This window comes from Haliotis rubra, unplaced genomic scaffold, assembly GCF_003918875.1.
Source record: "Haliotis rubra isolate DU_JTF1 unplaced genomic scaffold, ASM391887v1 Scf25, whole genome shotgun sequence".
Lineage (NCBI taxonomy): Eukaryota > Metazoa > Mollusca > Gastropoda > Lepetellida > Haliotidae > Haliotis > Haliotis rubra.
The window spans coordinates 3,833,455-3,849,677 of NW_025766558.1; the positions used below are offsets into that span (position 1 = coordinate 3,833,455).

Here is a 16,223-nt window from a genome sequence, read left to right on the forward strand (position 1 = left end):
TGGTGGAGATGAGAGGACCCTCCTTAACATTGCCCACGGTTTCATTGCCTAATGGAGTACCTTTGTATTGGACAATAAGGGCTAGGAACACTCAAGGTATTGAGGCAACGGCTATGTGCATGCTCCACACGTATGACAATACAGTTCCAGATGGGAGGGTAGATGCTGCCTATCAGTTTACAAGTCACAGAACGGTGATCCAAGCCAACGTTGTCGTATTCGAAGACTCTCCACTAACACCTTATCACTCAGTTGCTGTGGGATACAGTCCTGGGGAGTTTGGAAAAGAAATTTTGGATTGGCAAATTCTGCACCTGGAAAACACATATATGAGAAAAGGTGTCATGTCCGAACTGAAAGAATTTGCCCCATCTAAGCCTGGAAAGTTGTCGTCTGCTCCATTTTCTACGGCTCATGCAGATAATGACATTGAATGTGCAAGACTGTGTTTGCAGACAGGTTCAAAATGCATTTCCTTTGACTATGCAATGCATACTCAGTCGTGTGATCTTCAGGAAACAGTTGTTGGAGCTAAGGCGAAACTTCGTGCTGCTGCATCTTACTTCCATTATGAAAGACTTGGAGTTGGCTACAGCGCATTTCGGGAGTTCTCTCACTCAAACCTCGAACATGGTGCCCAGTATTTTATAAATGCAAAGATCACCAACACTCTAGGATATGTTGCCTACCTGCCATCAACTGGGACTCTAGCTGACTTTACTCCTCCTGAACCTGGTCCTGTAGGAGAAGCTGTTTCAGATGTGTTGACAGCTGATGGATGTAAGGCAGCTGTGACTCAAAGATGCATCGATGTCACCAAGGAGCTCAATCACAGGTAAAGATACCTTTGCCTTCTGCACGATGACGACATAAACAAATTTAAACGTACATCCGAACAGATCAAATGAGATAGAAGACATGTCTTTTACAGAAAAATCATTGATGGGAGTGCTGGAAGAACGGTTTTCGGAGGTAACAAACCTCTTGAAGATACGAAATACACGCTTGCAAACAACTATATCTCAGGTAATCTGTTTTGCCATGGTATACCTTTACTTGGTCACATTAAACAATGTAGTGTATTAGTTTTGGTATATGTAACTAAGAAACACAGTTCGTCCTACCACCATGTATAGTGTAATAAAGCACACTTTCGCCCTGAACTACTGTAACGTTAAAGCACTCGGACACCATGTATAATGTAATAAAGCACACTTTCTCCCTGAACTAGTATAGTTAAAGTACGAGGACGCTTGCGTCCGAGAGCTTTAATGTCATAATAGTCCAGGGCGAAAGTGGGCTTTATTACACTATACATGGTGGTAGAGCGAACTGTATTTCTTTTCTAAGATGCCAATTATAATACTTTCTAAGGATAATTACGATTAATTTAAGGCAGAAAACAAACGACCGTGTCGGTGACCTAAATTAAAAATCCTCGCACAGGGCTAACTGGCACGCTGCTCTATTGATGTGTCTGCCCCCGTACGTTAAGACGAACGTTACCAGAAAACAAAACAAATGATAACAGTTTGATGACGGTTTATGTTCGCATTAAATATCTTATGTTAATTACATCTGCCATTAACGTGAACCATATGGGGCAATATGAACGTCGCATTTCTACTACCAATGTAAGTTTAGATCAGTACATCCAGATGAAGCTGAGTAGTCAAGCGACTTTCCACGATTGCATTGTGGGAATGTAAACATTGCGCACGTTACCGTGTCGCTGTCTGCGGGGGCAGACACATAAACGTAATGTTTCCACCAGTAATATTAGCCGAGTGAAGCAACTGCAGACTGAGAAACGGGATGCAATGGATTAGTTTACTGTAGGAGGCCGTACTAGGTGTGACGTCGCTAACATTGTGACGTAATGTAAAAATGTTTGGATTACGAGGGGGCACACTAGAATGGCGCAGTGACGGGATAATGTCATTCAATTGTTACGTCATAAAACAACTATGCCTTTATTTAGAAGGCATAAACGTAATGTTTCCACCAGTAATATTAGCCGAGTGAAGCAACTGCAAACTGAGAAACGGGATGCAATGGATTAGTTTACTGTAGGAGGCCGTACGAGGTGTGACGTCGCTAACATTGTGACGTAATGTAAAATGTTTGGATTACGAGGGGGCACACTAGAATGGCGCAGTGACGGGAAAATGTCATTCAATTGTTACGTCATAAAACAACTATGCCTTTATTTAGAAGATAAAGCTACTCTGTTTTCAATTTTGCGGTCCTTTATCGTTGATTTAAGACCGCTAAATTAAACATTTAGCGGAAGCTTTATCTTCTTTCTAGCACGACTGATAAGCGTTTTAAAACCGAACTGTTTGGCGCGCAAGAACACAAGGCGCAAAGGGGCCTTTTTCCTGGAAATCGCTTGGAATCGTCCCTTTGAGGGACAGGTTGTATAATGAACAAAGTAAGACATTTTTAGGAACATAAATGCTATATTTCAGGAACCAGGAACTAGCATACATAAATAAAAAAAATACAGTTCATTCTGTGAGCAAGTACAATTATTTGATTTTTCTTAAGCGAATTATTGATCTCCCCTACTGTATGACAATCGACTCGCCCAAATGCGATCCGTGAACTCGCTAAGTTTAGTCGCCGCTAACTTTATTCACGGAGAGAATTGTTGATAACAACTACTATCCCCCATTTGGAAAAGACCTGACATGCCACGTTTTATGTGGGATACATGGACATTGGAAGTGGAAGGACTGGGCATTACGGCCGGGACGGAAGCGGTCAGGTTAGGACGTGTGGGCCGACGTGTGTTGTGGACGTCAACACACGCAGATCTGGACCCGCTTGGAATATGCTGCCGCTTTTGCGCTGTTGGCGGATTTTCATGCTTCGTAGTTTCTTCACTGGGATTAGGGTCAAGAAATTCTTCTTCAAACCATTTGGTTTTTACTTCAAAAGCACCAAAGATGCTGCCGACATAGAAATTGCCGGTGTCCGACAAGTTTGTTTACAAACAATAGGGTCAACGAGTTCGTTGTATTCATACGCGGTGAATCGGTCACTTTAATTATAGTTTGGCATGAAATGCATGTGGACCTGGTTTTTTGTAAATATCTCTTCATCCAGTGATCCAATCGATCTCAAACTGTGCACATTGTAAATCACCGATTTTATGCATTTGTATTAAGGAATCTGTCTATGTAACTGTCAACAAAATAAACAGCAGAACGCCGACGGCTTGCAGAGGGAGGGAGCCAATGACCTGTAAGAGCGGCAGTGTTGGGTCATAAAAGTAAATGCACGTGCAGTTCATGATAGTTACCTGTGCACTGCACAGTGATAGACCGTTTGGATCATTCATATTGACTACTTCTAGCTCTCATCAAGAAAGCTTATTCAGATGATGCTAAACGTTTAATTAGAAATGTGTTGAATTGTTTTAAAAAAGAGTGCTAAAATTGTGAAAAATAAACCAAAACCAATAAACAAGACCTTGTACAAAAAGGTAGGCATCCAAAGTTAGATTCGTTTGACATCAGTGTCATCAGAGATGTCATTCGCCGGCTATTTGCTAGAAATGAACACCTGTTAAAACACATCCTTGCAGAGGATCACGACATTAATGTTTCTAGGTTGATGCTAAGCAAACTACTGCTCAATTTTGGATACAAGCACAAGAAGGTAGCAAACTAGAAACTTGTAATGTGTGAGAGATCTGATATTGTGAAAATAAGGTGTAACTATCTGAGAGAAATTAAGATATTTGCTAGAAATGAACACCTGTTAAAACACATCCTTGCAGAGGATCACGACATTAATGTTTCTAGGTTGATACTAAGCAAACTACTGCTCAAATTTGGATACAAGCACAAGAAGGTAGCAAACCAGAACATTGAAATGTGTGAGAGATCTGATATTGTGAAAATAAGGTGTAACTATCTGAGATAAATTAAGCAGGCAAGAGAGGATGGGTTCGAACCTATATATCTGGATGAGACCTGGGTCAATGCAAACCATACTGCTGCCAGACAGTGGCTACCCACTGATCCCAGTGATGGTAGGAAAATACCAACAGGCAAAGGTGAACGTTTAATCGTTCTTAATGCTGGTTCCCACCGTGGATTCCTACCTGGGTATGATCTGCTATTTCGGTCAAAGAGCACAGATGGTAGGGACTATCATACAGAAATGAACTCAATGGTTTTCACACAGTATGTTGAGGAACACTGACACTGATGACTCCTCTGTGGAAGAATGGAGTGAACTTGAACTAAAGTTAAAATCTGTTATTATATTTACAGATAATAATAGTATCCAGCCAGATATGCTCAAAGAAACTTCTTTTAACAATAACAGCACCGACTAATTCCAACGACTTATAGTGTAACATGAAACAATCATTTCACTTAAAATTATCATGAAAATATAAATATTAACTATCTATATGCTTAAAGCTATTAGAAATGCATTGCTTAATTTGGAATGCGAACGACATCAAAACATAACACTTTTGTCTTCATTCTATCTTTTCTTCAATGAGTGTGCATAATTGTGTGTGCTTGTGTCCGAGGGAACGGGGCTTTAACAGTTGCTGAGTTCTAACCATAGGTGGTCCGATTAATTATTTAGTGTAAATATGCATTTACACTTAGGTACTGCGTAAACAAAATATGACATTAACATTACAAATTTAAAGATTTTAACTTACAGAATAATTCTCACTAATGGGTTTTGTGGTTAATGTTGAACACCTCAGAGAAACAAACTCTGTATGATGGTTAACAGTTGGCACCCACCTTACCCTATTCCCGACCTGTGACACCTCTTCATACCTGTCACGTGCATAGCTGACCTACATTGACGAACGTTGACCTTTATGACCCAACACTGCCGCTGTTACAGGTCATTGGCTCCCTCCCTCTGCAAGCCGTCTGCGTTCTGCTGTTTATTTTGTTGACAAATAGACAGATTCTTTATTACAAATGCATAAAATCGGTGATTTACAATGTGATTAGGTTGTCTGACAAAACATCCACTTGCACAGTTTGAGATCGATTGGATCATTGGATGAAGAGATATTTTAAAAACCCGGGTCCACATGCATTTCATGCCAAACTATAGCGGTCCTTAAACTGTCATTTAAGTACGGTTTTGATGTGCTCTCAGCCAATCAGAATCAAGTATCACACATTGTCGGGCTAGAATGTCTGATAATTTTTGTTTTTTGTTTCGATTGTTCTAATCGCTAGGCATCTTAGAACTGTGGATAATTTGATGTGTGTGGTTTGTTGACATTGGTATTGTTATGGTTACTTTTTACAGGAAAGGGGCTGTGGGGTAGCCTAGTGGTTAAAGCGTTGGCTCGTCATGCCGAAGACCCGGGTTCGATTCCCCACATGGGCACAATGTGTTAAGCCCATTTCTGGTGTCCCCGGCCGTGATATTGCTAGAATATTGCTAAAAGCGGAGTAAAACTAAACTCAGTCAGTCAGCTTTTACAGGAAACTGCGATGGCTTCCACGACGACGAGAGTGGTATTTGGGGCTACACGTGGGCAGCTGGGACGTCTGTGTGTGGATCTGATGTCGTGAAGTTCACTGATCCTCACGCTCAGCTGCAAACCAGGCAAGACTGGACCTATACCGGACTGGGCAAGAATCTCCATCTGGCTGATGGTCAGTACTATATCACCTTCCAAGCTATCAACAATGTTGTACACGGAGGAGCTTTGGTTACAACAGTGTGTCACTCTACACCTGTGACAGTTGACACGACACAGCCCGTAGTACATGAGGTAGGGGATTTGTTGTTTGATGAGGATTTTGATATCTTGGGCGTCTACTTCAATGTATCAGACTCTGGATCGGGTATTGCAAGAGTGGACTTTGGTCTGGGAAAAACAAAGTATGATGTTTTTGTGAGATCTTACAGCCGTCATCCCTTTCTCAACCGAGCTGACCCATACCTTGTGATAGAAGATCTTGGCTTGACTCCTGGTGTCCAGGCTTGGGTGCGAATCAGAGCCGTAAATTTAGGTAGGAAGAAGCTACTGAAATTTTAGATATACACATCCTTAAAGGAAAACTGTAACTGTTTATCAGACAAATATTTACAACGTATTGTTGTTATACCCCGCAACACGTTTTGTGGATGGTATTAAAATGGACCCCGTCCGTCCGTCCGTGCGTCCGTGCACATTTGTCTTTTCCAGAGCAGATGTTTAAAACCGTTCAATTTTTCTTCACTCAACTTGTCACATAGATATGAGGCTGGACTGGTGACGTTTGGACTTTTGGTAGTTTTGGATTTCTGAATAAAATATTTTTTTTGCGTTTCCATGGCAACAAATTTGATTTGACTGAAATTGGTGGTAGTGTTCTTTTCCGGAGCAGAACTCGAAAACTGTTCAGTGTTTCTTCACCAAACTTGGCACACACATGTATATAGGTCTGGATGTGTACTGGTGGCTTTTGGTAGTTTTGGAATTCTGAATAAAATATTTTTGGCGTTTCCATGGTACCAAGTTTGACTTTGACTGAAATTGGTTGTAGTCTCTTTTCGGGAACTCTAAACCCGTTCACTATTTCTTCACTAAACGTGGCACGTCGATAGGTCTGGTTGGTAGTTTTGGAATTCTGAAAAAAAATTTTTTGTGTGTTTTTCCTTAGGAAGTGTTTCAAGTCTGGCTTCAACTGAATTTGGTGGTAGTGCTCCTTTTGGAGCAGAACTTAAAACCTTTCAATACTCTCCTTCCATTTAGCTATATGATTTGGCTATCATAATTCGTTGAGATATTCATGATTATTTTGCCATTGCGGGCAATATTGATGACTTTGTTTGTTATTCATAGTCGATCTCTCCACTGCAAGCCATGGTGATGTTCCGATACTCATTGACTTAACACCGCCAGTCGTTGGTAAAGTACTTGATGGGGACAAACTGCTTGAAGATTTGAAATACCAACATAGTACTCAAATGATTTGTGCACAGTGGGTATATTTCTATGATCCAGAATCTGGTATTGACAGGTATGTTAAGCCAGTTATTTCTCAACTTTTCCTTTGTCTGTGATGACCTGTATGCATGTCCTACCAATATTTGAATGAAACTCCTTTACGCATGTACATATTTGTACTATTTACGTTGACGATCTATATGTGCTCCACAATTTTAATAGTATTTCATTTGCCACAGTGATTGCTAATCTGTTAAGAGACAATGTTGCCATATGCCACTACTTTCAGTTATCTCTGGGGCGTTGGAACAACAGCTGGGGCTGATGACATTCTTCCATTTACAAATTGTACGCATCACGTTAAATCTGGGTGCAACGTCACAACTCTGCACCACAATACAACATACTATTCAACAGTTGTCGCTTTCAATGGGGCACTCAATCAGAAGAAAATTCTCGCAACATCTGATGGAGGTACAGTTTAAATTTTGCTAACTCTACAAATGGTGTCAAAACCTAAGCCATATTTAGGAGCCCCCTAGAGGGTCTGAAAGTGCACAAAGCAAACGTCAATCAGTGAATGAATGTGCAGAACAATTTAGGATCGGACTTAAAATTCATCTTTCCGCAAACCTAATGTTATACCGTTATACCTCATGCATGCATCCATGCATGCATGCATTCGTCCCAGTCAGTAAGAATAATTCACTTAGACATTAATTCACTTCGTTCATTAGAATAAAGAAACATACTTAGAGTTATTTCCCCAAGATTTGTCTCATTTAGATATAATGGGAAACACCAGACAATGGCATCTGACATTAATTCCAGAACAGAAAATTAAGGCTTGTATTTTGAAAATATTTCGGCAATAGTATGAAATTTCTTATAGACAGACAGCTATACTGTTGTATAGTAGTTAGTGTACATTTGGATGCCGCAATGTGATTTCCTTCTGAAAGAATGGAAGGGTATACCTACTGTCTTCTGTTTCAGTGCTGGTAGACGTACACCTCCACTGCTCGGGTATACCTATTGTCTTCTGTTTCAGTGCTGGTAGACGTAACACCTCCACTGCTGGGGTATACTTATCGACTTCTGTTTCAGTGCTGGTAGACATAACACCTCCACTGGACGGGTATACCTATCGACTTCTGTTTCAGTGCTGGTAGACGTAACACCTCCAGTAGTTGGGTATACCTATCGACTTCTGTTTCAGTGCTGGTAGACGTAACACCTCCACTGGACGGGTATACCAACTGTCTTCTGTTTCAGTGCTGGTAGACGTAACACCTCCACTGGTCGGGTATACCTATCGACTTCTGTTTCAGTGCAGGTAGACGTAACACCTCCACTTGTCGGGTATACCTATTGTCTTCTGTTTCAGTGCTGGCAGACGTAACACCTCCACTGGACGGGTATACCTTTTGTCTTCTGTTTCAGTTCTGATAGACGTACACCTCCACTGGTCGGGCATACCTATTGTCTTCTGTTTCAGTGCTGGTAGAGGTTACACCTCCACTGGACGGGCATACCTATTGTCTTCTGTTTCAGTGCTGTGAAATGTAAAACCTCCACTGGACGGGTATACCTTTTGTCTTCTGTTTCAGTTCTGATAGACGTACACCTCCACTGGTCGGGCATACCTATTGTCTTCTGTTTCAGTGCTGGTAGACATAACACCTCCACTGGACGGGCATACCTATTGTCTTCTGTTTCAGTGCTGACAGACGTAGCACCTCCACTGGACGGGTATACCTATTGTCTTCTGTTTCAGTTCTGGTAGACGTACACCTCCACTGGTCGGGCACACCTATTGTCTTCTGTTTCAGTGCTGGTAGACGTAACACCTCCACTGGACGGGTATACCTATTGTCTTCTGTTTCAGTGCTGGTAGACGTAACACCTCCACTGGTCGGGTATACCTATCGACTTCTGTTTCAGTGCTGGTAGACGTAACACCTCCACTGGACGGGTATACCTACTGTCTTCTGTTTCATTGCTGGTAGAAAGTAACACTTGCACTGCTCGGGTGTACCTATTGTCATCTGTTTCAGTGCTGGTAGACGTAACACCTCCACTGGACGGGTATACCTATCGACTTCTGTTTCAGTGCTGGTAGACGTAACACCTCCACTGGTCGGGTATACCTATTGTCTTCTGTTTCAGTGCTGGTAGACGTAACACCTCCACTGGACGGGTATACCTACTGTCGTCTGTTTCAGTGCTGGTAGACGTAACACCTCCACTGGACGGGCATACCTATTGTCTTCTGTTTCAGTGCTGGCAGACGTAACACCTCCACTGGTCGGGCATACCTACTGCCTTCTGTTTCAGTGCTGGTAGACGTAACACCTCCACTGGTCGGGTATACCTACTGTCTTCTGTTTCAGTGCTGGTAGACGTAACACCTCCACTGGACGGGCATACCTATCGTCTTCTGTTTCAGTGCTGGTAGACATAACACCTCCACTGGTCGGGTATACCTATTGTCTTCTGTTTCAGTGCTGATAGACGTAACACCTCCACTGGACGGGTATACCTATTGTCTTCTGTTTCAGTGCTGGTAGACGTAACACCTCCACTGGACGGGCATACTTATTGTCTTCTGTTTCAGTGCTGGTAGACGTAACACCTCCACTGGACGGGCATACCTATTGTCTTCTGTTTCAGTGCTGGTAGACGTTACACCTCCACTGCTCGGGTATACCTATTGTCTTCTGTTTCAGTGCTGGTAGACGTGACACCTCCACTGGACGGGTATACCTACTGTCTTCTGTTTCAGTGCTGGTAGACGTAACACCTCCACTGCTGGGGTATACCTATTGTCTTCTGTTTCAGTGCTGGTAGACGTTACACCTCCACTGCTTGGGTATACCTATTGTCTTCTGTTTCAGTGCTGGTAGACATAACACCTCCACTGCTGGGGTATGTCCAGGATGGTGCTGATATTGCGAATGATGTGGAGTTCAGCTCTCAGATAGCTACTATTGAAAGTACCTGGGCCAACTTCACTGACCCAGAAAGCCATGTACAAGAGTACACAATGGTGGTATACGTAAACGATGAACTGAAAAAGACGTTCCATATTGGATCCATGACCAGTTACACTGACCATACAATGGACACTAAACACAAGGACTATGTCCGAGTTCAAGTCACAGCAACAAATGGTGCACGACTTGAAACACAAGCGGAAAGTAATGGGTATCTGGTCGACGAAACACCACCAAACATGATGTATATACAAGATTCTCAGACAGGCAAATACCAAAGTGATTCTTCACACCTTGGGTTCAAGTGGCATTTTACGGATGAAGAGTCAGGCATCTTAAAATGCAGATACACTATATTTGAAAAGATTGGCGGTCAGAAGAAAAGGTTTTGGCCAAAAGATGAGACATTTGCTGTCATTGAAGTTGGAAAAGCAGACATCCAGTTGGATTCCCTTACTCTCAGAAATGGGGCCCTATATACAACATCGGTCACAGCTCTCAACAACGCCCTTCTTGCAACGTCAGTAGAATCAAGTGGAGTTGTTATTGACACTACGTCACCTACTGTAAAGAAAGTGAGTATCCATCATAATATCACTTGATAGGGATTCAGTATTTCAAAGAACAATTGAGTCGAACAATGATTAATTTTATTCTCTTTTTAAGATAACAACAAAGTTACAATCATGTATGTCTACTGTTTGAATAGTTTCAAAGGTTTTCGTGTGTTGCATTACAATGAGTCTTTTAGGGAACTGGAAAGAATGGCTTAAGTATTCATTTGTGCAATCTGTATTGCCAAGAGTTTTTCGAGAACTTTACACAGGGCTACAAGTATTCATTTGCGCAACATAATAACATATATTGGATGCAAATACACCTGTAATATGATGTTTTAATATTGGCCGCACATTTTGTAGGTACTCATAGGTCTTCCTGGGGAAGAGGAGGAGCTTGATGACTTCGGAAATGTAATCCACATGGAGGATCAACCGATGCATGTGTCTTGGACAGCTCGTGATCCTGAGAGTGGTATAGCTGAAAGTCTGCTTTGTGTGAAAAACAATGCCATACAGTGCACTCGAAGTGAGCAGTTTACCAACTATGGAAGCACATCATCTGTAATATTAGAAGCTCGCAATTTTATATCAGATGACAAGACCCAGTACGTTGTCGTTATCAGAGTTACAAATGGAGCAGGTTTGACAGCAGAAGCTTCATCAAAGTCAATACATGTAGAGAAGGGAAACTCCCCTGGAACAGTCTATGATGGTCGAAGTATCAGTGAAGATGCAGATTTCCAGCAGGATCTCTCCGGTCTCTCCATGTCGTTCGATGGCTTCGGTAGTGATACGTGTGGAATAGCCGGCTACGACTGGGCGATAGGAACACATCCATATCTGAGTGACATAATGCATTACACAAACTATGGACTTACGATGGTCAGCGACAGTTCAGGATATGCTGAAATAACAAATACAAACTTCAACAATGTGAAGTACTATGTTACAGTCCGGGCTATAACTGGTGTGGAATGTCCAGACTCGTACATCGTATCATCATCAAATGGTGTAATGGTTGACCATGAAGTTCCTGTTATAAATCAACAGTACAGAGGTCAAATGATGACTTACTCACTTTTGTTTTTAAACCAAACAACAACTCTACCAATATCATGGTCTGTAGAGGATGCAAATATTATGCCTGTGATATCCTGGTCCATAGGGAGCCTCCCAGTCTCTGGTGAAAAACACACTGTTGATATTTCAAAGTCGGGTCTTGATCCATTGGACATAAGTCTTTCAGCAAACAACACATATTTCGTGACAACATATGGCTCGGATATGGCTGGCAACGCGGCGTTAATGAGTTCACCGCCAATCACAGTTGATAACACTCCTGTCTCTATTATTGACTATGAGTGTACACCCTTTGTATCAATGATGTCAACAATTGTCACTTGTTCTTGGAGGTTTTTCGAAGAAGCAGAAAGTACCATCACTAACGTATCAATCACAGCACGTACAGAACAAGACAGCTCACATATATTAGTGGCAACCAGGCTATTGGCAACTGAGAGACACTGGAGCTTTGACACAAATGGAGTTTTTCAAGATGCAGTTTCATTCCTGTATATAACTCTGGAAATTGAAAATGGTGCACATCTTCGTAACAAATTCTTCAAAGAAATCATCTTTGATCAGACACCTCCAACCATAGGGGAAGTGTCAGTAGTTACATCATCTAATCCATCATCAAAACAGGAAGTAGTCTGCCAGCAACAAACAACGTTCATATCTGTATTTTTGAATGGATTCGAAGATCCCGAATCACAGATAGACAGGTGAGTAACAGTTTTACTTAACGTAAATAGATATCGCTGTTAAGATGTTTACAGAAACATTCCTTATATCCAAGCAATTTCCTCTTGTGTTGTCTTCCTTAAAATCATGATACTAAAAACCCACAGTTAATATTTATGCAGAAACATCCATTACAGCCACAACATTTCCTCATATGCTATCGTTTATATAATCATAATGTTAAAACTGTGGTATGTTTCAGGTATGAAGCAGGACTGGGAAGTGAGCGAGGACTGACAGATGTTCTTCCATTCACAAAAGTCAGTTTGTCCAAAGGACTGTTTGTAGTTTCAAACCTACACTTGGAATCTGGAACCCTCATCTTTGTCAGTGTCCGCATTTTCAACAAAGCCGGTCTGTTCATAGTGAAAGAAAGTTGTCCAGTTGCTATCAGCCCACAACCCTACCTAGTTGTTTTAGATGGACTAGGACATGATGATATTAACAGTCAACATGACTTAACGACCATTCAGGGAAGGTGGGGCTACTCTGATCCCTGTCTAGTAGTATCAGCAGAGTGGGGAGTAGAAGACATCACAGGGGAGATTATCAAAGACTTTGAACAAACCCCTGGGAACGGCCATAGATTCTACAATGATGAATTGACATTGGAGAATATGAAGACATACAGAGTCACTGTGAGAACCACTGATGCCCTCAACCGCACCATGATTGGTAGATCTGATGGGGTGATGGTCAAGATTCAGCCTCCCGTTCCTGGGAATGTTCGAGATGGCATTTCGTCTGACATCAACTACCAGCTACCTACAAATTACCTTGCAGCAAATTGGGATCCGTTTGGAGAAATAGATGATTTGGACCCATCACAGAAAATTGAATACTATGAAGTGGCTGTAGGGAATGACAGAAGATATAAAGAGAGGAGATCCAATATTCATTTCTTTGAAAATGTTAGTCTCAACAGAAGTTATATCTTTAAGCATTTAAATCTAACCGCAAAAACAGTTACATATTACATCACAGTGAGGGCATACAGTTCTACTGGACGTTATGAAGAATCTTTTTCAAATGGAATCCGAGTTGGATTTGGAACAGACATCGTGCCGGGAGATATCGAAGTTGCTGAGTACCAATCCAGCACCAGTGAAATACCAGTATCCTGGTCTGACTTTATATCTGACTTTAACATTCGGAAATATGAAGTTGCTGTTGACACTGAAGAACATACAGAGTCAAATACAAGCTTGGAATGTCAGGCTATTGTCTTTCAGCCACTTGTGGCATTTGAGTCTGTCAACAAAGACACAATCAAAACCATAAAAGGTCTTCAATTAAATCATTCTGAGGTTTACTTTGTCCTTGTCAAAGCTGAAGATGAGGCAGGGATGTGTCTGATTGCATCCAGTAAAGCAATTACAATTGATACAACATCACCTGAACCAGGGCAAGTGATCATTGATGGTGGACGGTCATCTGGTATTCTATATGCCACTCAACTGCACTCTCTACATATAAACATGACAGGATTTACAGATGAAGAAAGTTCCATAGATTACTACACAGTAGCATTCTTAGGAGGCTTTTTCTGCACTGATTCAACGTCCTTATCCCCCAAAGACAAAGACGTTTTACGTTCTGTCACTGTTTCAACGTCCGATGCCCACTTCAACGATCTCATGTTAGACACAACCAGGCCATACTATATACAGGTTACAGCAGCTAATAAGGCAGGTTTGAAGACAACTGTGACAAGCAAACCTATTTTAGCAGATTACAACCCTCCAGTTGCTGGAAACATACAAATTGGGTCAGATTGGAGGTACAGTTCAAGGTCCTGGGGCGATACGAATCTGTTACAGGGCACAATGCTCATCAATACCAACATACACGATTCAACATGTCAAACTGAAAGAGAAGTACTGAAGAATGACTATAAAAAGGAAATAATGATTTTGGATGATGTTTTCCAATCCCAAGCTGTTGACATTTTAGACAATAACCATGTCAAGATATATGCACGACTTGACCCCTCGCTGCAAATGTTTGAGAAAGGAGGAGTCAAAACAAACCCAATGCTGCTGATTGAAGGTAACTATTCATTTTCTCTTCAGGCTACAGCACGACACAACGTTTCATCTATTATAGGTCTGGTTCAAGAAAGTCTTCCAAGTCCTGATGATATCTTAAAGGCTTATGCAAAGATATTTATAGATAAATGCAATGGCAGTGCATGTTCTAATGGCAACAGGACTGTATTAACTGATGAAGAGAGTTGGAACCTTGGCGTTCTCTTGACTATGAATAACATCTCAGAACCCCTCATTCTGTTCTGGGCCAAGGATAAATCCAGAATCAAAGTTTACAATGTCCATGGAGACTTTGACCCAAGTTTCCCACTGAACGACTTTTCCTTTCAAACAATAAATGACTCAACACCATCAACAGATTCGTGGAATGTAAATCTATTCATCAACGGTCAGTTGAAGGGACAGCATTCTGGACTGGACATCCAAGGATACGTTGTCACCACAGTGTTCTCCTGGAACAATAATGGATATATTCCACAAGTTGATGATCCATTTGACCCATTCTCAACTAACCTTCTCCTATCATCAGTGAGACTACCGCTCCCGCAAATACATCCATGTCGGTATGGAAGGGCATTTTATGATTCACAGAGTGGTATAAAGGATATTTTTATTGGTCTATCAGATTCTCAGAACACAACTGCAAATATAGTACCTTATAAAAAAGAAATGTCATTTTGTGTTCCTTGCAAGGATCTTTGCAAAGAAAGTTGTGGCTTTGAAGGTTCCTGTTCCCAGAGTACAGACCAACAGGGATTATCAATCAGGCATTTTGAACTCAGCAACTTGACACTGACTCCGTCTCGGATGACTGATCGTATTAACTACACTGATACCCAAGTAAGTGCCTACTATTTTGATGTGAAAGTAACTGATCATGCTGGTTATGAAAAACAAATCAAGTCTGAGGCAATCATCATTGACACAACACCTCCAGTGGTGACTGATGTCACTTGCTTTGATCCGGACTACTCGCTGTATGAACCTGCACTGTACATTGGAAATGATCATGCTGTTAGTGCTAAGTGGGAGATATCCGAGGATTTTAGTGACATCAACGCAGTCGTTGTTGGAATTGGAACAAAATGTGGACTACATGATATTGTTCAAATGCCCCTTCAAAACAGATTGAAGAATGTAACATTGAGTTCAACAAACGAAAGTCTTCAACAGGATCAAAAGTATTTTGTTGGCGTTACCGTGGTTAATTCTGCTGGTCTCAACCACACTGCATGCTGTCCATTTATCGTTGACATTAAATCTCCCACAGTTTCCTCTACTGAACCAGTGCCACTGTTTGTCTCAGCAGAAGATGTAGCCGGACTGAACGTTTCAGTTATCGAGTACAATGACCGGGTTGGAATCAAGTGGGATGATCCTCATAGTGATGTTGATTATTTTGGTAAGACAAAACCTGATTTATTGTTCCTTCTTTTTTATTGGGGCCAACTGGACAGGTGTTCTGAGATGTCGTCAGTTTATCTATTTCTTTGCTGGGATCCACCTGTCACTGGTTTGAATCCAAACGTGTCCTGTCCATGCAGGTAGCAAAGATACTGTAAGTCCTTAGTACGGTGATCTGGTCAGTTGTTGGCGATCTATAGTTTGTTTTTATATCGTCTTGTCATGTATAGTTAAAATATTTTAAATTTAATTACTTGTTTTAAAATTGATATCTATGATAAACTTGATATAGTCAAGATATGGCTGAAATACTGCCGATGTGACTTAAAGTTTTTAACTCACTGACTCACCAAACGTCTCCTGATTATGATTCTTGATTTGTCAACCCAAACCATCCAGCATGGTTCATGGTTAAATCTGTTTTGAATTTTAAGAGTGTTTCATTTTCTCACAGCACATTCATATACTCCTC

General features: G+C 41.3%; 1 protein-coding gene across 1 annotated transcript; it reads left to right on the top strand.

Moving 5' to 3' along the window:
- Positions 1-56: 56 nt before the first annotated feature.
- LOC124279448 lies at positions 57-15,895 on the top strand. The gene is made up of 7 exons (XM_046715277.1): positions 57-835; positions 932-1,026; positions 5,487-6,020; positions 6,836-7,414; positions 9,838-10,511; positions 10,857-12,280; positions 12,502-15,895. The coding sequence occupies exons 4-7, from the start codon at positions 7,204-7,206 to the stop codon at positions 15,893-15,895; spliced, it is 5,703 nt and encodes a 1,900-aa protein (XP_046571233.1). The 5' UTR covers positions 57-835; positions 932-1,026; positions 5,487-6,020; positions 6,836-7,203.
- Positions 15,896-16,223: the final 328 nt, after the last annotated feature.